The sequence below is a fragment of the Hemiscyllium ocellatum genome, chromosome 3 (assembly GCF_020745735.1).
Source record: "Hemiscyllium ocellatum isolate sHemOce1 chromosome 3, sHemOce1.pat.X.cur, whole genome shotgun sequence".
Classification (NCBI taxonomy): domain Eukaryota; kingdom Metazoa; phylum Chordata; class Chondrichthyes; order Orectolobiformes; family Hemiscylliidae; genus Hemiscyllium; species Hemiscyllium ocellatum.
Genome location: NC_083403.1, coordinates 116467158 through 116494940, shown reverse-complemented (window position 1 = coordinate 116494940; position 27783 = coordinate 116467158). Strand labels below are relative to the sequence as shown.

Genomic DNA, 27783 nt, shown 5'->3' with positions numbered 1-27783 from the left:
TTATAAACCTCTATAAGGTCACCTCTCAGCCTCCAAAGCTCGAGGGATAATAGTCCCAGCCTATTCAGCCTCCCTCTACAGCTCAATCCCGCCAACCCTGGCAACATCCTTGTAAATCTTTTCTGAATCCTTTCTATTTAACATCATCTTTTCTATAGCAAGGAGACCAGAAACGAAAGCAGTATTCTGAAAGTGGCCTAACCAATGACCAACTACTATACTCAATGCACTGATCAATAAAGGAAAACATGCCAAATGCTTACTTCACTATCCTGTCTCCCTGTGACTCCACTTTCAAGGAACTGTGAACCTGCACTCCAAGGTTACATTGTTCGATAACGTTCCCCAGAACCTTACCATTAAGTGTATAAGTCCTGCCCTGATTTCGCCTACCAAAATGTAGTACCTCACACTTATATAGATTAAACTTCATCTGACCCTCCTTGGCCCATCAGCCCATCAGATCAATTTCCTATTGTACTCTGAGGTAATCTTCTTCAATACCCACTGCACCACCAAGTGTGATGTCATCTGCAAATTTACTGATCATACCTCCTATATTCATATCCAAATTATTTATACAGATGACAAAAAGCAATGGACTCAGCGCCAATCCCTGTGGCACACTGGTGCTCCTAGGCCTCCAGTCTGTAGAATCTGTGTGGGTGGATTTGAGGAATAGCAAAGGTAAAAAAGAAAATCATACCTGATGAAGAGCCTATGTTCGAAATGTTGATTCTCCTGCTCCTCGGATGCTGCCTGACCTGCTGTGCTTTTCCAGCACCACACTCTCAAAATGTAAAAAAAAATCATAGTTGGAGTTATGTGTAGGCCTCCACATAGTAGTCAGGGGCGCAAGATATATCAGGAGATAGAAAAGTTGTATAGGAAAGGCAAAGTTACAGTGCAGGTGAAAATCAAGTTGGTAGTGGACTGCAAGAAAAGGAATTTGTGGAATGTCTATAAGATGGTCTTTTGTAGCAGCTTGTGGTGGAGCTCACTAGGGAATAGGTAACACTGGATTTAGTGTTATGCAATGAAACAGACTTGATAAGGGAGCTTAAGGTGAAGGTACCCTTTTGAGGCACTGATCACAATATGATTGAATTTACTCTACAATTTGAGAGGGAGAACATAGAATCAGAGGTAATGGTATTACAGCTGAACAAAGACAACTACAGAGGCATGAGGGAGGAGCTAAGTAGAATTGACCAGGATAGGAGCCTAGCAGGAAAGACAGTGGAACAACAATGGCAGGAGTATCTGGAAGTAATTCAGGAGACACAGCAGAGATTCATCCCGAGGCAAAAGAGGCATGGTACAGGGAGGATGAGGCAACCATGGCTGACTAGGGAAGTCAGGGATAGCATAAAAGCAAAAGAGAAAACATATAATGTGGCGAAGTGCAGTGGGAAACCAGAGGATTAGAAAAATTACAAAGACACTGGAGATCAACAAAAAAAAAATCAGGAGCAAGAAGATTAAACATGAGGGCAAGCTAGCCAGTAATATAAAGGAAGACTGTAAAAATTTCTTTAGATATACAAAGGGCAAAAGATATGCAAAAATTGACATTGGGCTGCTGAAAAATGATGCTGAAAAGATAGTAGTGGGGAACAAGGAAACGGCTGAGGAACTGAATAATTACTTCACATCATCAGTCTTCATGGTGGAAGACACGAGTAATGTCCCAAAATTTCAAGAGAACTGAATATGGTAACTGCCACCAAGGAGAAGGTGCTAGAAAAACTAAATGGTCTGAAGGTGGATAAATGACCTGGACCAGACAACCTGAGAGTTACCTGATAGTGGAGCCATTAGTGGTGATCTTTCAGGAATTGCTAGAATTGAGGAGGGTCCCAGAGGACTGGAAAATCACTAATGTGACATCCCTATTTAAAAAGGGAGTAAGGCAAAAGATGGAAAATTACAGACCGATTAACCTCAATCTTGGGTGAGATCCTGGAATCCAATGTGAAGGGTGAGATTTCTGAATACTTGGAAGTGTATGATAAAATAGGGCAAACTCAGCAAGGTTTCATAAAGGGGTGGTCATACCTGACAAATCTGCTAGAATTCTTTGAGGAAGTAATGAGTAGGTTTGACCAAGGAGAACCAACAAATGTTACCCAACTGGACTTCAAGACGACCTTTGACAAGGTGCTACACGGGAAGCTACTGAGTAAGTTAAGGATCCATGGTGTCAGAGGCAAGGTGCTAGCGTGGAAAGAGGCTTGGGTGTCTTGCAGAAAGCAGACAGTGGGGATAAAAGGGTCCTTCTCAGGATGGCTACCAGTGACAAGTGGTGTTCTCAATGGCTCAGTGTTGGGACCACAACTTTTCACCTTATACATTAATCTTCTATATGAAGGGCATTCTGGCAAAGTTTGCAAATGATACAAAGATAGGATTTGGACAGGTTAGGAGAGTGGGCAAAGAAGTGGCAGATGGGGTACAACATGGGAAAATGTGAGGTCATTCACTTTGATAGGAAGAATAGAGGTATGGACTATTTTCTAAATGGGGAGAAAATTCAGCAGTCTGAAGTGCAAAGAGACTTGGGAGTTCTAGTCCAGGATTCTCTTAAGGTAAACTTGCAGGTTGAGTCAGTAGTTAGGAAGGCAAATTCAATGACGACATTTATTTTGAGAGGACTTGAATATAAAAGCAGGGATGTACGTCTGAGGTTCTATAAGGCTTTGGTCAGATTGCTTTTGGAGTATTGTGCTCAGTTTTGGGCCCCATATTACAGGGAAGATGTACTGGCCCTGGAAAGTGCTCAGAGGAGGTTCATAAGAATAATTCAAATAATGAAAAGCTCAACGTATAAGGAACATTTGAGGATTCTGGGTTTATACTCAACAGAGTTTAGAAGGATGAGGGGGGATCTAATTGAAACATACAGAATACTGAATGGCCTGGACAGTGTAGATTTGGGGAAGATGTTTCCATTTCTAGGAGAGACTAGGATCTGAGGGCAAAGCCTTAGAGTAAAGGGAAGATATTTTAGAATGGAGATAAAGAGAAACTTCTTCAGTCAGATAGTGGTGGATCTATGGAATTCATTGCCACAGAAGGCTGTGGAGGTTAGGTCATTACATATATTTAAGACTGAGATAGAGGGGTTCTTGAGCATCAAGGAGATCAAGTGGTATAGAGAAAGCGGGAGAATGGGATGGAGAAATGGAGCAGCCATGATTGAATGGCAGAGCAGACTCGATAGGCTGAATGGCCTAATTTCTGCTCCTATATCTTACGATCTAATTCTCCAACATCTCCCTCTATCTCCTACCTTCTAGCTAATTTTGTATCCAAATTGTTAATTCTCCTGGGATTCAATGTGATCTAACCTTGTTAACCAGTCTACCATGTTGAATGGCTTACTGAAGTCCATCTAGACAATGCTCTGTCTTCATCAATTTTCTTTGCCACTTCTTCAAAAAAAAACTCAGTCAAGTTAGTGAGACACGATTTCCCACACATAAAACCAAGTTGACTAACACTAATTAGTCCTTGCCCTTCCAAATTCATGTAAATCCCTGTCCCCCAGAATCCCCTCCAACAACTTGTCCCACCATTGATGTCAGGCTCAGCGGACTATAATTCCCTGGCTTTCCTTTACCACCTTATTTAAATAATGAATCCCTATAGTGTAGAAACAGACCCTTCCGCCCAACAAGTCCATACCAACTTTCTGAAGAGTAACCCACCCAGACCCACTCCCCTATCCTATTACTTTACATATACCCTGACCAATGCAACTAATCTACACATCCCTGAACACTATGGGCAATTTAGCACGGCCAATTTACCTAATCTGCACACCTATGGACTGTGGGAAGAAACCGGAGCACCCAGAGGAAACCAACGCAGACACAGAGAGAACTTGCAATTCACCTGAGGCTAGAATCAAACCCAGGTTCCTGGCACTGTGAGGCAGCAGTGCTAACCACTGAGCCAACATGCCACCCCTACTTGGGACCACAATCTTTCACTTTATACATCAAGGAACTAAGAACATTCTGGCTAAATTTGCTGATGACACAAAGATTGGTGGACAGGCAGGTAATATTGAGTAGGTAGGGAGGCTACAGATTTAGACAGGTTAGGAGAGTGATTCCTATAAAGAGCTTATGCTCAAAACGTTGACTCTCCTGCTCCTTGGATGCCGCCAGACCGGCTGTGCTTTTCCAGCATCACACTTTTTGACTTTGATCTCTAGCATCTGCAGTCCTCACTTTCTCACAGATTAGGAGAATGGCCAAAGAAGTGTCGGATGAAATACCACGTGGGAAGGTGTGAGGTCATGGTCTTTGGCAGGAAGAATAGAGACATAGAATATTTTTGAAATGGGGAGAAAATTCAAAAATCTGAAGTGCAAGGGAATTTGGGAGTCCTAGTCCAGGTTCTGTTAAGGTAAACTTGCAGGTTGAGTTGACAATTAGGAAGACAAATGTAATGTTATCATTCATCTCGAGAGGACTAAAATATAAAAACAGGTATGTACTTCTGACACTCTGCCAAGCTCTGGTCACACCACGTTTAGAATATTGTGAACAATTCTGGGCCCCTTCCCTCAGTAGGGATGTATTGGCCCTGGAGTGGGTTCAGAGGAGGTTCATGAGAATGGTCCCAGGATTTAATGACTTAGCAAATGAGGAATGTCTGAGGACCCTGCGACTATACTCGGAGTTTAGAAGGATTGGGGGGGGAGTATCTGATTGAAACTTTCAGAGTACTGAACAGCCTAGACAGAGTAGACATTGGGAAAATGTGTCCATTAGCAGAAGGGATAAGAACCCAAGGGCACAACCTTAGAGTAAAGGGAAGATCCTTTTGAATGGAGATAAGGAGGAACTTGTTTAGCCAGAGAGTGATGAATCTGTGGAATTCATGCCACAGAAGGCAGTGGAGTCCAGGTCATTGAGTACATTTAAAACAGAGATAGGTAAGTTCTTGACTGCTAAGGGGATCAAATGTAACGGAAAAAGCAGGAAAATGGGGTTAAAAAACCTATCAGCCATGATTAAATGACAAAGCAGACTTGATGGACCGAATGGCCTAATTTTTGCTCCTCTGTCTTATGGTCTTTGTGAATATATTCAGTGACTGACCTTCATAGTGAATAAACTTATAGTCTATCTTGCTAGGTCTCATACAGAGATCTGACCTGTCAGGTATTATTTATCAGCTGGAATCGTAACAGTATTAGGATGGTTCAATAGGAGTTAACATCATGTCTAAATTAGGATGACAGTGCATGTATACGAATGGATGTAGTGTGGGAAATAAGATTGGTGAATTACAAATGCAGATTGCCAGATGGGATTATAATGCTGTGGTGGTAACAGAGACATGGCTCAGAAAAGGCTCAGCTAGGTATTAAGTGTTCTTGGATAACATCCCTTGTGTTCAGGAAAGATGGGAAAGTGGGTGGTGTGCAATATTGATTAAGGACAGCTTTTGCTGGTGAGAGAGAATTTCTTAGTGAGATTAAGAATACAATCTCTGGCAAGAGCTAAGGAACAAAAAAAGTGTCGTAATTACATTGCTTAATATGGTACGTATGTAATTAATTATTAGACAACTAGAAAAACCAGTTTGCAAAGAAATTAGGGAGGAATGCTATAATTATAGCATATATCATGAGTAATTTAAATTATCTGTATACAGATTGGGTATTGATGTATCGTGCCGAGATGGACAAGAATTCCTGCAGTGGGTTCAGGAGTATTTTTCTAGCCTCATTCCCATCTGATCATCAAGCCCATTACTCACTCCATTGTGGTCCTGGTTGCAACATCACTCTAACACAAACAAAAGCAGAAATTGCTGGAAGATCCTTGGAGTGTAGGAGGCTGAGGAGTGACCTTATAGAGGTTTATAAAATCATGAGACGCATGGATAGGATAAACAGACAAGGTCCTTTCCCTGGGTTGGGGAGTCTAGAACTAGAGGGCATAGGTTTAGGGTGAGAGTGGACCCAAGGGGCAACTTTTTTCATGCAAAGGGTGGGTGCATGTATGAAAATGAGCTGCTAGAGAAAGTGATGGAGGCTGGTACAATAACAGCATTCAAAAGGCATCCAGGTGGGTATATGAATAGGAAGGGGTTAGAAAGATATGGGGCAAGTGCTCGCAAATGGGACTAGATTCATTTACGATATCTGGTTGTCATGGACGTGTTGGACGGAAGGGTCAGTTTCTTTGCTGTACATCTTTCTGACTCTAGGTCTGGAGGCATCTGTGGAGAGAAATCTGTTAAGTTTCGGGTCGAGTGACCGCTAATCCCAGCCCAGTGCTTGTGCCCTCAGTCCTCTGCTATCCCAGCCCAGGTCATTTTCCCCTCTGCCCTGAGCCCCACCCTCGTTGCCTTCCGACCTGCTGCCGATGAGAGAATGTTAGCTTCTGCTCGCTTTTCGTGTTGTATCTGCCCTCTGGTGGCAGACGGTGAGGGCAGAATGAAGGCAGAAGTATAATTTTCAAACACTAATTAAATTCAACACGAGAGAAAACAAAACAATGTTTCCAAAAAAAAAGCTAAATGAAAGCATAACCAAAATAAATTAACAGCGGGTGCGAAAGTATCCCTTTCGAAGTCATTCATTTTTTTTGTCAATATGGCGTCGAACATGCGCTGATATTTGGAAATGTTTATATAATTAACAAATTAAATACAAGTCTGTCTGTCGGTGAGAGAGCGGCTGGAGCGAACTGGGATCTAACAGTGCAGCAAGACAGGGGGCCAGCAAGACAGAGCTGTCAGTCCACACAAAGGTTGGTCTTCTTCATAGAGAAGCACGGGTTCTCAAGTTTCAATCATTTGTCGTGTTTGGAGGAAACATTTGTAGCCAAGAGAGAAATGGAGGGGGTTCCACTCCTGGCCCAGTTATACTGTGCAGTCAGTACAGATTCTGTTTTGTGTTGTGTAGCGTGTTTACACAGTCCTGTACAATTTGAATTGAGGAATTTATTGCTGACTCGGGATAAGGCTGCATTTTATTTTTGAACAGGAAATGGAGTTTTAACCATTAGCGATTGCAACTCGCCAGCTTTTAAACAGAGGAAAGTTACAACAGAGGCCGCAAACGGTTTCCTCTGCATTGGTTTTACGTCTGAGCGACTCGGCCTCCTTTCAACTGTAGTATTGCTTTTATTTTTTGAGAAGTACAATTCCATGCCACATTACCTTTTTGTTTCCCCTGCTTTCACGTTTAGTGATATCTGTGCTTGTATGTGGTTCATTGCAGAAATATCTTGTTTCGGCACTCAGCCTCAGAAACCCGATGGAAACTGTGATTATCCTAATCTCCATGAAGTGCCTTTTATTTCGTCAGCGTTATTTAAATACGAGTTCTCCCAAATATGATACCCCTGTATAAACTAGTTAATAATGGTTGTGTTTTCAGACTCAGTAGGTCGTTGTATCTGTATATTGTATTGCAGAGTTCGTTTGTAACAATTTTGAACTGAACACCTTGTAGCTGATTTGGAGATAGTGTCTGAGGCTGGGCAGTGAGAGGGATGCTTTCTCGCTGTTGCCTCACTTGTTAAAAATGAGCAGTTGAGTTCTGTGGTATGTGTGAAGAAAGGTGGGTGGGCTGTGGGTTAGAGAGCTCATGGTCACTGATTTTGTTCTTTGTTTGACTGATGCTCAAGAGAACTTTTCAGGTTAATCTTCTCTGAATTTGCTCCTCTCATAAGGTTACCCAGTTACAATACTTGAGAATAGTTAATTATGTATTGCTTAATTGTGTTGTGACTGTTTGGGACATATCTGAGAGCAGTCAGGAGACTGCCTGATCCTTGTGCTTCTGAGTGTCCCATCGTGGCTTGCACCGTTGTGGGATATAGACCGTGCTTGTATTTTGTGCTGTATGCTCCTTGCCCTTTCATGCTGGTGTGTCCCAATAGACTAAAGCAGGGGATGCTAGCAGAAGGCAGGATGAACTAATTCAGCCCTTTAAAAGGCTCCAATTATGCCGCCACAGAATGTTTTTTAGTTCAGTGGAATCATTTGTTTTTCCAATTAGTCTGAGTTCCCTAGTTCTGTGGGACATACTACATTAATCAAAAGGGCAAACACGCATTATGTTTTGAGCTGGACATATGATTTTTGTACCTGCATTTCTTGAATTCCTTCCAAGGCAAACAGAGCAAACAGTCGATGGTATGGAATTGGGTATAGAACAATTGTATGAGGCTTGTATCACTGTCATCTGGTCCTTGTGTACTGCAATAGATCTGAACAAGTTGATTTTTGGTTTTTTTGTAAAACTAGCATGACCAGACTCTGAGTTTATACAGCTCCAGAGATGTGTAATAACATCCCGAGACATGATGATTTGAGAAAGTTATTGTTTGGGAAAAGGTCTTGTTAAAAAGTTATGAAGTGCTATTCCAACTCTGGCATTTGTTTGAAGCATCTGAGAAATTAAGTGCAATAAAATAGTTGGGAAAATAAGTTGCAATGAAAAAATAAGAAATTTATAAATGAATATGGATAGGTGAAGTGAATCAACCAAAATTTGGCAGATGGTGTTTTATTTGAATAAGTGTGATATCGATATTGGTCAGAAGAATTAAAAAAATTAATATCAATTTTTATCTATAAAATAGATAGAAACTTCAAAATGCCTTGGTGCAGAGGGACCTGGGTGTTCTTCTGCATGAGTTGCATAAAGCTAGAATACAGATATAGCAGATAATAAGGTGGGTGAATTGAACTTTGGCACTTATTGCTGAAGGAATGCTTTATAAAAGCAGGGGAGTGTTTTATTTTCATTGTGTGAGACATTGTTTAGATTGCATCTTAAGTACTGCATATAGTTTTTGGTTCCTTTACTTAAAGAAGGCTTTAATGGCAGTGGAGGGAGTTCAGACTGCCCCCTAAGTTCATTCCAGAGATGAAAAGCTTGTCCTATGAAGAGAGATTTAGCAGTTTAAGCCCACACTCTCAATAATTTAGAAAGATAAGATATCTAATTTGAGGTGTATCTATGATGCCAAAGGAGACCGACAAAATAAATGGAGAAGTGATGTTTCCTCTTCTGGGCAATATAGAACGAGCAGTCATAGTTTTAGGCCAATGGGTGGCAGATTGAAAACAGAGGGAAGGAATGATTGCTTCTCTCACAGGGTCATGAATCTGTGGAATTCACTATCCCAGAGTGTGGTGGGGAAAGGGACATTGAAAAATTTTAAGGAAGAGACAAACAGATTTTCAACTTAATGGGTAAAAGGGTTATGGGGAGCAAGCAGGAAAGTGGAGTTGAGGTCAAGATGAGATCAGCATGATTGTATTAAATTGTAGAGCAAGTTCAAGGGACTGAATTGCCTACTCCTGCTTCTATTTTTTATGTTCTAAAGATTACTCCTTAAATATTGTCACAAGGAACCCGAGCAAAAATATGTTTGTTTTACATTTTCATTTATTCTGTTTTTTTTTAAGTATCAAAGTATAGAAGTTGTGATTATTTGTTGTTTGATTGGGCATGATTGTTGCCAGCAGAAGGTCATGTAATTAATCTCTGGGAATATGACTAACCACATATGCCAATTCTGCTCCGAGCAACTTGTTCGGTGTTATTTTGGTTAGTTGTGTTTACAGAGAAGTGCAATATCAGGATAATTAGCTACTTTTGGGTTGCTAATTGAAGTAGCAGGAATATGCCATTCCTCAGGGTGAAAAAGGTCTGATATCATCTTTTGATTTCCAACACAGTGTGTCCTTAGATCATTGAAAGGTGAAATATTAAACATTCCTGGTACTTTCCCACAGGCAAAGAAGCAAACTTACCCCAGATCATGTTTGTGCATTTCCAGTGATTGACTGACTGAGTGAATGACACTGCCTGAGGCTTGGGAACAGGCCACCCAGCTGCCCTCCTGGGGAGCCCTAAATAGAAAAGGATGTAAAAACAGAGAGCTGTTGTTCTCAACTGCACTTAATCTTGTGTTTGTATTTTTTTTGAAGAGAAAAGCTGGTATCAAATATAAGATTTTTCTTTTTGTTCTCTCTCCCCGCCAGAATCAAGAATGCCCGTCGATTGGATAAGCTATTCCTATGCTGCTATTGTGACGGTGGGTGGCATTCTAGGATATGCTCGGAAAGGTAATGTACTTTTGTGGATGCGGTTAACAATTCATAGTGTTAGGTACTTCCCAAGGTGAGTACAAATAAGCAAGGACATTTCGTTATAGTTCAACAGCCTGTTCCCCTGAGAAAATATCTACATTCTGACCATCTCTTGATTTTTGAAGGATTGTAAGTTTTTTGCTTCGAATGCATCGAAACATTTACAACCTGGGAGCAATTTGATCCTTTGAGTTCATTTCACCATTCAATAAGTTCCTGGCTGACTTGGTTGTAGTCTTGACCCTAATTCCCTGACCGATCCTCCGAGATTCTGACTCCTTTACCTGTCTTACTCAACATTAAATAAGTTTAATGAGATAACCCCCCCCCCCCCCACTTCTGGGGGAAAGAAGTTCACAGACTAATAAACCTCCAGAGGAAAAACAAATCCTTGTCTCTATCTTAAAAGACCTCTTATTCTTAAACTGTGTCCACGAGATCATGTTTCACTCCCAGTATCCAAGCTATCAAATTCCTTCAAGATTTTAATTGTTTCAATAGATTATTTCTCATTTTTTGAAAATCCAGTGAGTTTTTGTCCAATCTGTTCAACCATGCCTCATAGGATAAACCCCTCATCTTGGGAATGAGTCAAATGCATTTATTACCTTGAGTCCTCTTGTTACAAAGAATTTTCTTCTGTCCAAATATGGTCTGGATTGGTTTGATTTTACTGTTGTGACTCTGTTTGAAGTAGTATTCAGGAGTTATTTTATCTATCCCATTTGTATCTTCAAATACCTTGAGATTTCCAATCAATAACTTTTAAAGGATAAAAAGTCCCAGTTTCTTTAGTCTTTGTATTTTTAATTTGTTCCACATTACTTCCATGGACTGAGCAAGTGTGCTATTTGCACCTTTATTCTACCTGAAAAAAGCATTGGTCTGAATCTTGAAATTGCTTATTGTTAGCTATTGTTACAAGCTCAAGAATTTATCATCAATTGATATTTACTGCTGTATTAGAGTGACTTTGATTTTGATGCACCAACTCCCAGATAAAAGCTGAACTTTTTCAAGGGTGCTGTTATTTAAAAGCAGTTTTTAAAACCGGAAATAAATATTTTCTCTTTTGGGCTACCTTCACACTCATTCACATGCCAGAGGCTGAAGTTTCTGCTTAACCCACTGAACCATTTTGTCTTGTCATAACGGCACGGTGGCACAGTGGTTAGCACTGCTGCCTTACAGCGCCTGTAGACCCGGGTTCAATTCCCGACTCAGGCGACTGACTGTGTGGAGTTTGCACGTTCTCCCCGTGTCTGCGTGGGTTTCCTCCGGGTGCTCCGGTTTCCTCCCACAGTCCAAAGATGTGCGGGTCAGGTGAATTGGCCAAGCTAAATTGCCCGTAGTGTTAGGTAAGGGGTAAATGTAGGGGTATGGGTGGGTTGCGCTTCGGCGGGTCGGTGTGGACTTGTTGGGCCGAAGGGCCTGTTTCCACACTGTAAGTCTAATCTAATCTAATCTAATAACCTTAATTCTGATATTTTCAGTGGAAGTTTGAGCATTGGGTAATCTGAGTTTCACCAAAGTAAGATCTGTATTTCTGATAAATGTAACAATGCAGTATTATGGAGCAGCATTTGCTGATCTACAAAAGATACTTGGAGCCAGTGGCTTTGAGGAAAAGAAGATGAAATAACTCATCTGTTTTTTTTTCAAACCAGGAAGTGTAATGTCTTTGATGTCTGGACTGCTTTTTGGATCTCTAGCAGGATACGGTGCTTATCAAGTTTCAAATGACCCGCAAAATGTTAAGATCTCATTGTGTGAGTTCCTGAGCTTTCTATTCTCGAAAAAAGCAAAGTTATGTTTTGCAGTGTATGGAATGAGTTGCCAGAAGAAGTGGTGGAGGCTGATACAATTACAAATTTAAGAATCATCTGAATGGGTGTATGAATAGGAAGGCTTTAGAATGATGTGAGTCAAATGCTGGCAAATGGTACCAGATTACTTTAGGATATCTGGTCAGTGTGGACTGAAGAGTCTGTTTCTGTGCTGTACAACTCTGTATGACTCTATAGCTATTGCATGAGGATCATTCAAGCCCTACTTTTGAAAAACAATACTGTTAAAGCATGCTTTGTGATCTGATTTCAATCAGATCCAGAGAGACAAAATATGACAGTATTAAAATTGTGTTATGGTAACCAAAATGCACAGATTCTCCATGATAGTGTGAGAAGCAAGAACAGGTGGGATGCCCAGCTAAGAGCAGAAAAGAGGGGCGAGGGACAGGCAACAAAAATCGATACACCACTCGTGATTCCAAATTTTAGTTCCAGTGCAGTGTGGATCCATAACAGTCAGGTCAATAACATTGACATTATGTTCAAGTACATGAGCTGGAGATGCAACAAAAATGTAATTCTATCTCTAAAACAAACTGACTTAGTGACAGCATTTGTTTTTAGGCAATTGTTTAGATGGTCTTAATTTTGTGGAGGTTGTTACAATAGTAGTCGGTGTAAATTATAATTAATTATATCTGAGACTTTTCTTGGACTAAAATGATTTTTAAAATGAAAGAAAAATGGACCCAAAATGACTGCAGTGGTCACCTGGCCACAGATTCAGGCAAGCTTCATGACACCCATGTTGAATAAATCAGTCCATTTTCCCTGAAATTACCATTTTTATCTAAATTAACTCAAACCGGGCAACTGGGCCAGTGTCAAAGAAATTTGCATATCCTGAGTAATTCATACATGATTGTTCTAATATTGAGAGATAAAAGATCCATCTGACTATTAACCAGTTTGAAAGCTAATGGAGCTACACTCAGGCAAACACACTGATGTGTATTACAGCAGCAGTGTTTGACAAGCAGAGAAGCAAGAAGGAAAAATTAACTTGCAACAGCAATTTGGCATCAAGAAGCAAAACTGGAACCAATGGGAATCCAGGCAAAGCTCTCTGCTGGTTGAAGTCCTCCTGATATAATAAAAGATGGTTATGGCTGGTGGAGGTCAGTCATCTCTGCTTCACGACATTTCTGCAGGAGTTCCTCAGGGAAGTGTCTTTGATGAAGCAGCTGAATATTGGGCCAGTCATCAATTTCTCTCCATCACAAGGTCAGAACTGGTTATGTGCAATCATCAGTGAACAGCATTCAGTGCCATTTGTGACTACTTAGATATTGAAGCTGTCCATGCCCAAATGGAGCAAGACCTAGACACTGTCCAGGCTTGTGCTGACAAGTTATGAGTGACCTGCACACTGCACAAGTGACGAGCAATCTAACCATTTCCTCTTGACATTCAAAGATGTTACCATCACTGACTCCTCCACTACCAATGTCCTGGGGATTACCATTGACCAGAAACTGTACTGGAGTAGCCATATAAATACATTGGCTCCAAGAGTAGGTTAGAGGCTGGGAATGCTGCACTGGGTAACTCACCACTTGGTGTTCCAAAACCTATCCACCATCTAGTGCATTTTAGGAATGTGATGTAGACTATTGTCCACTTGCCTGGATGGTGCTCCAACAACGCTCAAAATGCTTGACACTGGGACAAAGCAGCCCACATAATTGGCACCATATCCAAGAGCATCCACTCCACCAATGAAGCTCAGTAACAGCAGTGTCTCCTATCTACAAGATGCACTGGAAGAATTTACCCAGTATCCTTACAGAGCAGTAAGTCCAGACCAAATCCACTTTCCAAACCCAGGATCATTGCCATCTTGAAGGATAGGGGCAGCTGATACATTGAAGCACCACCGTGTGTAATTTCCCTTCCAAACCACTCACCATCCTGACTTGGAAATCTATCGTCATTGGGTCAGAATCCTGGAACACCCTCCCTAATGGGTATATCTACACCAAATGGACAGCAGCTGCTTAAGAAGCCAGCTCACAGCCACCTTGTCAAGGGAAACTAGGGATGGACAATAAATGCTAGGCCAGCCAGCAATTCCCACATCCCATGAGTGAATAAAATAAAGTTGCATCTCTTTTTTTCTCTCTCTCTGTATCTCTTGCTGCCTATTTCCCTCATCATCTTGGAATACAATATGCAACGAGAAAGAGAATTGGATAAACAATAATTCGGAGTTCAGAATGGCCTACCCCTGCACCTATTGTCTCTATTCTATTGATAATTGCATATTCCTCTACCGTTGATGATACAAATCAATCATTGAATAACTAAGGTTAAAAATCTAATGGGGTTAGGGTGGCTCAGTGGTTCGCATTGCTGCCTCACAGAGCCAGGGACCCAGGTTTGATTCCAGCCTCGGGTGACTGTGTGGGGTTTGAATATTCTCTCTGTGCCTGCTTGGGTTTCCGCCAGGTGGCTCTAGTTTCCACTCACAATCCAAAGATGTGCAGGTTAGGTGAATTGGCTGTGCTAAATTGCCCATATTGTTCAGGGATGTGTAGGTTAGGTGCATTCAACAGGGAAACTGGTTTGGGTGGAATACTCTTCACCCAAGGTTTGGTGTGGACTTGTTGGGCTAAATGGCCTGTTTCCACACTAGGGATTCTATCATTACCTCAAAGATACAAAGATTATTTAACTGCATAAACTTTACTTTCCCTGTCCGTACAAGACACTTCCTTTTAAGCATATTTACCTGTGTTTGTCCCCTTTTTTAATAGTTTTCTCAAGGTACTAGATAATAAAATTTCTCTTCACTTCACTTAAGACAAGTCATGATAATTAGTGCCCTCATTTTCTGCAAACTTTTAATTAAATTTTAATAGTTGAAAAGTGTGGTGCTGGAAAAGCGCAGCAGGCCTGGCAGCATCCGAGGAGCAGGAGAACCGACATTGCTGGCATAAGCCTTTCTTCAGAATAATCTTTGTATCTTTGAGGTAATGATAGAATCCCTAGTGTGGAAACAGGCCATTTGGCCCAACAAGTCCACACCGACCCTTGGATGTGGACTTGGTCTCCAGCGTCTGCAGTCCTCACTTTCTCTTAGTTGAAGTTTAATAACTGAGTACTTAAAAGCAATAAAATTGCTCATTGCCACCATTTTCCTGAATTTTGTTGGAGAACACTCAAAACTGACACCAGTTACCTACTGTCACCTAATACCTTATCTGAGGGGCACCATTCACATGCGAAGTAGGAATCGTGCCAAATCCTGGCTTCACTTGACTTGCACAGACTCTCTCAGTCTCTCATTCCTCATTTTTCACAATGAATGGTATAGAGGAAGCAAGAATCCACCTCATAATATTAAAGAATTAGAATAGAATTCTCCCAGATGGATGAAGTAAAAATCACCTTCCTTGGCACCAAACTGGGATTAAGACAAGTTTTCCTGTTTTTGGGGGTATTATGACACAACTGGGCCATGCATCTTCCACTTGTCCTTTTGAAATAATCTTTGCAAATTAAAAAATGATTAAAAAGAAATCATAGAGTCACAATTTAATAATAAGAGGCCTCTCATTTAAAGAGGAGAAAAAGAGAATTATTTTTTCTCTCCAATAACCTTACTCTGTGGAACTCTCTTCCCCAGAAAGTGATAGAGGTAGAGTTAATGAATATTTCTGAGGTAGAAATGAACAAATTCTTAGTTAACAATAGAATCAAAGGGTATAAGGTAGTTAGGAAAGGGGCCGCAATCAGATCAAGGATGATCTTCGTGAACAGTAGCAGGAAATGAGGGGCCAAATGGCCTACTCTATCTAATATGCATGTTTGTATGCTTTTCAGAGAAAAGCAAATGGGTTTCTGCTGTTTTAATTGCCTGTGTGTTCTTGGTATAGAATGGCCATTTATATTTCCACCAAACCAAATTTAAAAATAGTGAGTGAGATCTAAGCATTGTTGCACTTTCCATATTATTTTTGTCCTACTTTTCTGCCATGTTAAAAAGCTTTTTATCTGAAATTTAAGGGAAACAAAATTATAAATTTGATTTTTATTTCTCGTGCAGTGCCCATTAGGACCAGTGATTTACTGAGAGTATAGCATGATTATAGCCAACATTAATCCAGTTACTTCTGCAACATTTAAGAGTTAAGTAGCTGGTGCAACTTTGGAGCCCATTAGATTTATCAGCCCTGCAAAGTAATTTGCAGTGATCAACATTTTGAGGCTTTACTTGAAGTAAAGCAATTTGTCTCGGTTTTGTTAATGAACCAATTCATTTCAAAACGTTGGCTAATAAAAAATTGAATTGCTTAATGTTTATCAACTTTTATTTCTTTTTGAAGGGCAAATTCAGTTTGTCCAAGTTAATATGGTCTATTCCCATTAAACTGTCTCAGGTTGTTTTTTCCTTCCCAGTGTAATGATTTCAGTTCTTCACACTGTGTCCCTTGAATAAGTTTATTTCTTTGTTTGGCTCTAAGGAAATCAAGGGATACAGTCCCTTTCAAATTTAGCATTCTTGCACCTGTCCTGATGAGTTCAAGTCAAAAATCTTCAACAGGGTTCTCTTTCTCGGGAATATCAAGTTATATATCATTGTTCTCCAGGTAGATTAATCAATTAATTTGTGCTGAGGCTGTGGAATGTAAATGCACCACAATGTTGTGAAGTCATGTAAAACTGGCAAAAATAAATCAAATAGCATTGCTTAGTGAATGATGTACAAAACAATTCCAGCACTCCTACTTTCAGTGGATTGAGAGGAAAGTTTTATTGCACTTCTACAAGATTACGCTACTCAGAAATTGTGGAGTTAAACAATGAATATTGACACTCTGAAGTGAATACATAAACAGTGTTTCTGACAAGGGGTGCCACCAGATTGTTGCAGTCTGCTTGCCGATTCCTGCTACGGCAAGAAGGTTTCTAATAGTCAAGATATAATTATAGAAACTTTACGTAGAGCTTTTGATGCACAAATTACTTGCTGCTTAAATATTATTTTTTCCTTTTTAATAACAGTAACTGCAGGAATTTTGACCACCGTTATGGGAGTGCGCTATAAAAGGTCTGGAAAGATCATGCCTGCTGGTCTCATTGCTGGTATCAGGTAATATTTGTGCAGGAGAGTTTATTTAAAAAAAATTAGTTTACCTGTAACAAGAGTTTCTTGGCATATAACTCTACTAACTAAAACTGTCTTTCCTTTATAAACTCCCTCTAGCACACATGAATAGGGGGAATAAAAACATTATTGACAGAGGGAAAATTGCGAAAGCAATTGGTTTCTGTTCACTAGGGTTGTAGAAATGATTCTTGTGCTGGTCAGAATGCAGCTTCTCAATTGTCTTTCTCTAGATGCTTCCACTGGTTTGTAAGAGGCACAGAGTGCTGCTTCACTTATTGATTAATCAGAGACCTTTCATTCAGTCACAGCTTACAGCAACTGCTGAAGGAAAGATAGCCTGGATTTCTTCAGGCTATCTTCAAAATAGAGAATGAGAGAGAGCTCCTAAACTGGTGGTGTCCCAAAGGCTTCTCTGTATCTTGTTCACAGCCCCAAGATGATCATCTCCCTGAGAACCAATCACATCGTTGTTGTCAGGCAGAAGAACATTGGTATTGGTGATCACTGGACCATAAACCAACCTACTAATTGCAATCCAAAGCTCCTTATGTACAAAACCTTTCTGCTCCAGTTTGTTCATAACCACTGCTGTAACCCACAGGCATACAAACAGTGACACCATGCAGCAATTCTTGCAATCTCAGGATTTAAAGCAGTTATTCCTCTATTTCAGTCCACAATTTTAAAAAAAATAACAAAATGACATAGTTTTGAGCATAAGATGTAAGAGCAGAATTAGGCTATTTGGCCCATCAAGTTTGTTTGCCATTTGATTGTGACAAATCTGTTCCTCAACCCTATTCTTCTGTTTTCTCCCCATGATCTATAATCCCTTTACTAATTAATAAACTATCTGTTTCTTACTGAAAGACACAGTGACTTTGCCTCAGAAGGCTGTGGAGGTAATGAGAACCGCAAGTTCTGACTATAGATATTCCTCCTCGTGTCAGTCCTGAATGGTCTTTTGCTCTGAGGCTGTACCCTCAGACTCTCTTCTTTGAGAGGAAATATCTTCACTTCCACTCTATTCAGGCCTCTCAGTATTCTGTAAATTTCAGTATGATCTCCCCTTATCCTTCTAAACACTGAATACAGACCCAGACTCCTTAACCACTCCGCATGTGACAAGCCCTTCATTCACAGGATCATTCTTTTAAACCTCTTCTGGGCCCCCTCCAAGACTAGCACATCCTACCTTGGATACAGGACCCAGAACTGCTTAAAATATTCCAAATGCGGTCTGAGCAGAGCCTGATACAGCCTCAGCAGTACATCGCTGCTGTTGTAATTTAGCCGTACATGTCCATTTAACTATTTTTGTATCATCCGAAAACTTACAAATAATGCCCTCCGTGTCTTCATTCAGATCATCAGAATATAGTGGGGATGGTTGTGGTGTCAACACTAACCCCTGCAGAACTCCACTGGTCATGGGTTACCATCCTGGAAAGGAACCCTTATCCACACTCTGCCTGCTGCGAGTCAGCAAATTCTCTATCTGTGCTGTTAACTTGTCCCTAACACCATAATCCTATTTAGTATCCTCCTATGCAGCACTTTGAATTTCCAGAAGGCCTTTGACAAACTGATCATGTCCATTGGCTTTCCTTTGTCTAACTTGGTAATTACCTCAATAAAGAATTTGTCAGGCATGACCTCCCCTGAATGAAGCTGTGCTGACTGAGCCCTATTTTAACATGCAATTCCAAGTACTTCACAGTTTCACTCTTGATAATGGACTCTTAAAATCTTACCAATGACCAAGGTTAAACTGAACCGGTCTATAATTTCTTACCTTCTACCTCCCTGCCTTCATAAACAAGAGTGTTACATTAGCCATTTTCCAATCCTCTGGGATCTTCTCTGCCTTCAGTGATTCCTGAATGATTACCGTTACAATCTCCTCAACTACCTCCTTCAGTACTCTGGGTTATTGTCCAATTTTACAGCAGAAAGCAGGAGTGTTTGTAAAAGATAAAACTAACTTCAGGATGACATAGGCTAGAAAATGGTCATGCAGTTGGCAGATGTAAATTCAATGTAGAGAAGTATTTGGTAATGCACTTTAAAGGAACAAAAAGTGGTGGAGGAAGTGTAATTCACAGAGCAAATGCTGGCATTTGTGAAAGAAGTGACATTGCAGGATACAAGTAGTTAATTTCTTCAAATTCCTCAGCAGAGATCCAGTGCTTGGGAATTATTGATCCTGATGTGGCATTACTCTGTTCCCACCCTGCAAGTGGAGGAATGGTAGAGACCTTGGGGAATAAAAATGTGCATTTTATATTTATTCTGTAATACAATGTTGTGTAAACCTGTGTGGTAAAATCTTCCTAAATTTTTTTTTCTTCTTCTTTGCAGCCTTTTTATGGTTCTACGATTGGTATTTGTAATGCTTTAAATCTACAATCAACTCACTGAAATGTATTTTATAAATGCCTTTACACTAAAATAATCCTTTAGATGGTAATTATTCCACAAAATGATTCAAGAGAAGTCAAACTTTTTCTCAAGTAACACTCTAATCGTAGGGGTCTGTATTGTAACAATAATTGTTCTTTGTGCTTACAGTATATTTCTATGTCAGGTTGTAAGTTTGCTCGCTGAGCTTTAGGTTTGTTCTCAGACATTTTGTCACAATGCTAGCAGATATCATCAGTGAGCCTCCGATGAAGCGCTGGTGTTCTGTCCTGCTTGCTATTTATCTGTCTTGGTCTGCTGTGGTGGGTGATATCACTTCTGGTTCGTTTTTTCTGAGAGGTTGGTAAATGGGCTCCAAATCAATATGTTTGTTAATGGAGTTTCGGTTTGAATGCCAGGCCTCTAGGAATTCCCGTGCATGTCTTTGCTCAGGATGTCCCATTCAAACTGATGTCCCTGTTCAGCTGTGTGTGTGGATATTAGTGACATTTGGTCATGCCTTTTGGTGGCTAGTTTCCTGCCTGTCTGTCTGTCCACTTGTGTGCGATTGAATGCAACTTAAATTGGCATGAATTCCATCAAAACACTCTCTCTTTCAGATGGTATTATTGATGAAGTAACTCTTTAGACTGAAGTGTGAAGCAGTTTACATACAGCTGTAATTGGCCTTTGATAGGTTTTGTCCTTTTTAGAAATTTTGAATGAATGTAATACATTCCATAACTCAACCTTGCTGAACTTATTGGTTCTTCTGAGACATTTGATTGTAAAACATACCTGTGCACCTACTGGTTAGTTCTATACACGATGAGACAGAGTTTAAGCTGAATCTTAGGAGGGTTTATAACCATACACCATCTGGTCAGTAATCCATCGGTAGGCAACAGAACAGATTTAGTCTCTTCAACGGAAAAGGATATGTGCCTGATCAAATATTCTGTCCACTGGGAAGTAAAATATCTTGGACACTCTTAGAAAACAAAAGATTAACTGATGAAGCAAAGAGTGGAGGTTTTATCAGGGCAACATATCTTGACAAGAACAATAATTACATCATGACTGATTATTAAGGAGGAGGTTCATTTAAAGATGGAAAATGAGTTCAGTCTTTTTAGAAGTCAATACTAAAAGCATTCCCAATCTCAAGTTACACCACAAAATTCTTGACTACTACAAAGTTAGTGAGGTAAAATTATGGTTTGGGTAAGTGCATCAGGTTTCATCTTTTGAGACTTGGTCGGACCCTGCTTCTGTAGTACTCTTTCTGTAGGAGTTCACACATGCAGTGACCTAACATTGTTGTTGTAAAATCTGTACTTCCAAGGCTTGCAAGAAATAATGATGCAAGAGAATTCCACTTAAGCTGACCAGCAAGATTGTATTTACTCTTGAGAGTGCCTTAATGCAAGTGCACAAGAAGAAGTGTGATTGATGCTATGCATGCATTTCATGAAGAAAGCTTGGGGCTCCAGTTATTGAGTTAAAAACTACAGGATCTCCCGTGTGCTTAGAAAAGAGCTTGAACACAGAACACAATATCCAATCACCACAAGGGACACTTGAGCATTCAATAAACCTATGATAACTAATTACTACATTGCATGACCTAGTGATTGACTCCAGTTTAGGGGTTGCTATCTTAGCTGTGGCAGTCAGAATGCAATTCAATTCTAATTCCATAAGCCTAGGAGAGATTTGGTGGTGGTCTATAAATTCTGTGTTTATCCTAACATAACTTACAGTCTCCTCTATTGGGTCTAATTGATAAAATTTTTCCTTCCAATGCAATTAATTTTTAGTTCCGAGAAAATTAAAGCTTTATAGCATCTTAAAATTTCCATTGTCTTTGTAAGAAGTAAGTCTACTATTTCTTCAATAAAAATATACTTTGCTTTTTCCTATCTCGGCTATCTTACTTGATTAATGGACCAGTTGTAGTAAACAGACAGATAGCTAAGTTTGTCCTCAGCCAAGATTGATACCTGTCAAAGTTAATGCCTTAATTCTTGCTTTTATCTTTCTGAATATCATGAAGACCAGAAGACGGATGTTGCTTTCAAAAAATTCCAGCTTTGAGAAAAAATTATATTTTAAGTGGATTCCTTCATGCCCACAGGGCATCCCAAGGTACTTTACAGTCAATGACATGCTTTTGAAAAGTAGTCACTGTTGTAATGTAGGAAATATGGTAGCCACAGCACACAACATGCTCCCATAAACAGGAATGGCACAATGACCAGTTTTTAATTGAGGCACAATATTGATTTGATTCTAGGTTCAAATTCTCTATTCTTCAAAACTGTGATCTTGTATTTGCAGCCAACAGGGCAGAGAGGACCCCAGGTTAAAATGTTAGCCAAGGGACTGCACATCAGTGCTCCTGTCGAGCAACAAGTTTTTTGTTTTCATCCACAAGTCCTGCAGTTGGACTTGAGCCTACACCCCTGTACCTCAGTTACACAAGAGTGCTGCCAGCTAAACCACAGAGTCAACATATATCATGCTTTGTGGTTCAGTGGGAGTGTCATTACCTCTGGGACAGGAGGCCTCGGTTCAAGTCCCACATTCTCCAAAGATATGTGTTATGAAGGTGTAGAAGTGTACTGTACCTTTCAGAGAGTGAGAGACTTGGCCAACACGCTGAGTGCTCTAGAATTCACAAAATAACATTGGTTCAGAACAGAAAGCACTGGCTGAGTTGCTATGAGACAAAAACACAAATTTGAATTCGTCCAATCAGTTTAAATTATATCTGGAAACACCAAATTCCAATCAAGTTTGAATTGAGTACATTGCCTTTTAAGATTGTTAATGATTCAATCCAGTGCTCTTGAGTATAAGATGGGGAAAATTGAACAGTTGGGAGGAGAGCTACCAAGCTCCAGCATGTAAACAAACTACCTGAAAAATATCTCTATTAAAAGTATCTTTACCGATCAGTAACCTGTGAAGCAGACATCCCTAAGAAGAAGAAAAGAAGACACAGGAAGATCCAAATAGACGAACTGAAAACTGCTTGGTTTAGAGATAAGAAGTTTTGTTTTGTAAATCTTAATTGGGAGTTTTATCAAATAAAAGCAAATTACTGCAGATGCTGGAATCTGAAACTATTTCGGTGCGGCTTCATGCTCTCGTCCTGACCTGGAAAAGTTCATAACCTTCACTTCCAGTTTCCATCCCTCCATCAACTTCACTTTGTCCAACTCTGACATTTGCCTTCCTTTCCTTGACCTTTCTATCTCCATTTCTGGCAATAGTCTATCCACTAATATCCATTACAAGCCCACTGACTCCCACAGCTATCTGGACTACAGCTGTTCTTGCCCTACGTCCTATAAGGACTCTATCCCTTTCTCCAGCTCCTTCACCTCTGCTGCATTTGTTTTGATGAGGCCACTTTCCAAACTGGTGCTCTTAATATGTGCTCCTTCTCCAACCGTGGCTTCCCACCTATAGTTGTTGACAGGGCTCTCGACAGCGTGTGGTCCATCTCCCATACCACGACTGTCACCCCCTCCCAGAACAAGGATAGGGTCCCTCTTGTTCTTACCTTTCACCCCACCAGCCTTCACATGCAAAGAATGATCCTCCTCCACTTTCGCCAACTCCAACACGACGCCACCACCAAACACATCTTCCCTTCCCTCCCCCGTCTGCATTCTGCAGAGATTGTTCTCTCCATGACAACCTAGTCCACTCCTCCATCACCCCTAACACCCTCTCATCACACACGGCACCTTCCCATGCAATCGCAGAAGATGCAACACCTGCCCCTTTACCTCTTCCATGCTCACCATCCAAGGCCCCAAACACTCATTTCAGATTAAGCAGTGTTTCACTTGTACCTCTTCAAGGCAGAGATTGATAGATTCTTGATGTCACGAGGAATTAAGGGCTACGGGGAGAATACTGGTAAGTGGAGTTGAAATGCCCATCAGCCATGATTGAATGGCGGAGTGGACTCGAAGGCCATTCGGTCCATACTTCCACTCCTATGTCTTATGGTGTCTTTCAATTTGATCTATTGCATTCGTTCCTCCCAATGTGGTCTCTTCTATATTGGAAAGCCAAAACACCGACTGGGTGTTCACTTTGCTGAGCACCTTCGGTCTGTACGCAGTCAGGTCCCGGACCTACCCGTGGCTTGCCAATTCAACGCACAATCCTGCTCCCATGCCCACATGTCAGCCCTTGGCCTGCTGCAATGTTCTAGTGAAGCTCAACGCAAACTGGAGGAACAGCATCTCCTCTTTCGACTAGGCACATTACAGCCTGCCGGTCTCAACATTGAATTCACCAACTTCAGATGATTGTCCCATCTCAACCCCTCTGTTTCCATTCTGCTCTGTAATTTTATTTCATTTATTTTATTTACCTTTTTAAAAATTTTTTTTCACTGTTCTGTACCTCTTATTTATTGATGTCTCTCTCTCTCTCGCTCCCCACTCTCTCATCACCTTTTTCCTCTCCTCTTCCCCCTTTGCTACCCTTCTCCCCTGTTTTCCATTTTGCCTCTGCTTCACCCAATCCCCCCCATCCCCCTCATATTTTGTCACACAGCACTGGCTTCAGCCTTGGTCATTCACAGCTCCTAATCTCCCTATAATCTCTCTATGCACTGTTGTTATCACCTTTTTATTGCTACCTTTGCTTCTGGAGCCATGACTCACCTTCTCTTGGCCTAGTATAAATACCTCCTCCCTATTTCTCCCTTTTTTTTTAGCTTTGACAAAGGGTCAATTAGAATCGAAATGTCAGCTCTTTTCTCTCCTTACATATGCTACCAGACCTGCCGAGATTTTCCCGCATTTTCTTTTTGGTGGGAGTGTTATCAGACTAGTGTTATAGAAGGGAAGGTAAAAGATAGGTTAAAGTAAGGACTTGTGAATACTTGTTAATTAATTATTCTCTGTTCTACTTTATTTCTTAACGTCAATTTTTCCTTTAAGTAGTTCTTGGCCACTCGAATATTTACAGATTACTGCATGGTATAAATCTTTTCTGTGTTGCTGGTTTTAAATTAAATGGGAGGGTTTACCCAGTGTCATAACATATGCAATAACATATCTGAACAGGTTGATTAGAAAATACATGTTGCCAGCATGGGAGAGTAACAGTAGCCATAGTCTTTTCCAGAATTCTAGCAAAATTAACCTCCACCAGCCATGAACGCTGTTAAATAGTTATTCTTCAAGAAAGGGTGCCTACCAATGCTGTGTTGTTTGGTTTTCAGTATGAATGGTGAATATAAGTCATCTTGCTAGTGTCATCCTCTTCAGAACAATGTCTTTTTAATGTCCCAAACCTGGGCACAGTATATTAAAGACAGCTGTTATCCATTGCCTACATGTAGGAAAATGAAATGATGTGAATAGACCTGCAATTATTCATGCTAATGTAACTTTAAAACCATGAGATCAAATTAATCCCAACTTCAAAGTAAATTGACTGCTTTCTTGAATGACTGTGCCTCGCTTCCCTTTTTGTCTAAAAATTCATATTCAAGTGCATTTGTACTCCTGAAGAGATTTCTCTTTAACGTTACATGGCAACACAATTATAGTCACTTAAACAATATAGTGAAAGATAGTCATTGAGATGGATACCATAAAACTCATCAACTTATTTCAACTTCATCTGGTTCACTAATGTCTGGTTGGCCCCTGCTCAGTGAAACATGCCCTAAGTTTATGTTTGGTCTCACCAATATAGAGAGGACTGCATCGGATACAGTAAACTAGGTTGGAGGAGAGGCAGGTGAACCTCAGTCTCACCTGAAAGGACTGTTTGGATCCCTGGATAGAGGTGAGGTGAGTGGTGCGCTGGCAGGTTTTGTGTCTTTTACAGTTGCAGGGAAAGGTCCCTGGGGGTTTCGGGGTGTTGGTGGGGAGAGTGGTGCTGACCAAGGATTGACCAAGCAGAGAAGTGTGGGGAGGAGAAGATGTTCTTGGGGGTGGGTCTATTTGGAGTTGGTGGAAGTGCTTCAGGATGAGACATTGGATGCAGAGACAGGTGGGGTGGCAGGTGAGGACAAGAGGAGCCCCTGTCTTTATTCGTCGTTCCACTGCTCTAACCCTACCCCCCCCCCCCCCCCCCCCAAATCCCCATCTAAACTCCATACAGGAGGTTTGGTGAAGGGTTGTCTGGATGACAGAGGGGAGGAAAAGCGCATTGTTCAAAATAGGATCTAGGATACTTGGGAGCGTTAATCCGGTGCTCCTGATGTAGTCTTCTCTACATCAGTGAGGCCACATGTAAACTTAGGGCACGTTTCACCAAGCATCTCAGCCAGACCCACAGGAGCCGACCAGACCTCACAGTTATCGCCCATTTTAATTCCCCTCCCTTTCTGACATGATCATCCTTGGCCTTCTCCATTACCACAGCAAATCAGACCACAAATTGAAGGAACCACACCTCATCCTCTGCCTAGGCAGACTACAGCCTGGAGTTCTCCCATTTCAAATAACCTCCCTTCCCATCCCCTGACTCCCATCCCAGCTCCTCCCCCTCCCTTCCATTCCTCTGATCGACCCTTCCTTCCATCTACCTTTGATGAACCAGATCATATCTTCTACCTGTGTTCACTTATCACCCTCTTCCCATCCAAAACATTCCACCATACCCCCTCAACCCACTTTATCTGCAGCTCCCCTGGCACCCACCTCCAGTCCTGAAGGAGGGTTACACCCGAACCACTGACATATTCACCTCCTGATGCTGCCTGGCTTGCTGCATTCTACTAGCCTCCTGCTTGTCTAGCTTGAGTTTTGATGACAGCAATATTAAAAGATCTGGCAAGTTAATATATATCAATAATGACATTAGGGAACGTTGTTGCACGTTAATCAAACCCTGAAGCAGTATTACAGAGCAAATGCAACTGCAAACAGTTGCATCACGTGCAAGAATTGATTGGTGACATCAAAGTAAGAAATAGTGAGAGACAATGTTTCACATAAAAGATATTTGGGAGAAGATAGGTTTGTAAATGAGGCAGCGAGTTTGCCGGAAATTTAATGTAAAAAAGTGTCAAGTAATTTACTTCAAGGAAGTCGAAATAAAATAGCAAGAAATTGAGGAGTAAGGAATAAATGATCCCTTGATCTTGTGGTTCTAGCAGTAAAAAAAAACGTAGAAAGATGATCAATAAAGCTTCAAAATTTGAAGTGCAGCTTCGAGTGTAAGAGCAAAGAAGTCTTGATACGTTTGTATTAAATAATCTTTAAGCAGCAGCTAGTAAATTGTGCGATTTTGGTTTTGAAAAGCATGAAAGGATCAAATAGCACATATGCTACAGGATAATGCGAGAGGTGGGTAAGATTAGTTACTGGAAAGAATATTTTCACTGGAGCCAAGAAGGTGAACTTCCAAGGAGCTCTTAAAGTTTAGAATGAGTTTTGGCCAAATAAGCAATGACCAACTTCTCTGATCAGGGAGTTTGTGATAGGGATTCATCGACTTCAACCTGTCACTGAGTGAGGAGAGGGGCTTAGAGGCATTTTTATGAACTCCTCTTCCTATTTCTTGTTTTCCTCCATCAATCATAAGGTGTAAAATTATAATGGTTAGGACTGTATTCAAATTAATACACTGCAAATTTAAATTCTCGGATAAAAAGTTTCTTATCATGGCATTTGAAGGTTTGTGCATGCCAAAATTCATCCACGAAATGTATTCCTGTTAAAATACATTTTATGTAAACAGTTGAGTGTACTGTAATATTGGAGATGCAGCCTCTCGCTAATAAGTGCTGAGTTTCTGATATTTTCCCCCAAAATCTGTTACTATCTGGTACATAATGAAGAATTCAGTTGTCACCTGGCAGTGGGAAATATCACAGTTAATTTATAGGGCAGGGATTCTCAACCTTTTTGCTCCTGTACCCTCTTCTATATATTTCATGGCCCTCTCTAATCAAAGTATTTTTTTGTATAAAATTAAATGATAGAAAGAATAATGAATATATTTGTTCTTACTTCCCAAATGATTCTGAGTAACAAATCTGATAAGACCTACAAGTACTTTCATGAATTTCCAATGCAATTGGTTTTGTGCTCCTAAATGTGCTTTTGAGATTCGCTTTGCATTTATTTGTTCAATGATAAACCACTTCATGGTTTTTCCTTTGTGGGTTGCATTGCTCTACTCAACAGACAAGCTGCAGTAAATTAGGCTGCTCAGTTTATATTGTAACTTATTCAAGCAAAACTGATATCCAAAGGAGTTATCTAATTCAATTCTTGATCCATTAAGAACAGA

At 40.6% G+C, this 27783-nt stretch overlaps 1 protein-coding gene across 2 annotated transcripts; it reads left to right on the top strand.

Annotated features, from left to right (window-relative positions):
• Positions 1 to 6445: 6445 nt before the first annotated feature.
• Positions 6446 to 21422, top strand: LOC132834298 (transmembrane protein 14A-like). Of its 2 annotated transcripts, none has more exons than XM_060853037.1 (5): positions 6446 to 6776; positions 10030 to 10113; positions 11805 to 11906; positions 16995 to 17082; positions 19462 to 21422. In XM_060853037.1, the coding sequence occupies exons 2-5, from the start codon at positions 10038 to 10040 to the stop codon at positions 19499 to 19501; spliced, it is 306 nt and encodes a 101-aa protein (XP_060709020.1). In that variant the 5' UTR covers positions 6446 to 6776; positions 10030 to 10037; the 3' UTR covers positions 19502 to 21422. The 2 variants fall into 2 exon arrangements, with proteins under 2 accessions (XP_060709020.1, XP_060709028.1); XM_060853045.1 differs by lacking the exon at positions 6446 to 6776 and adding an exon at positions 6808 to 6900.
• Positions 21423 to 27783: the final 6361 nt, after the last annotated feature.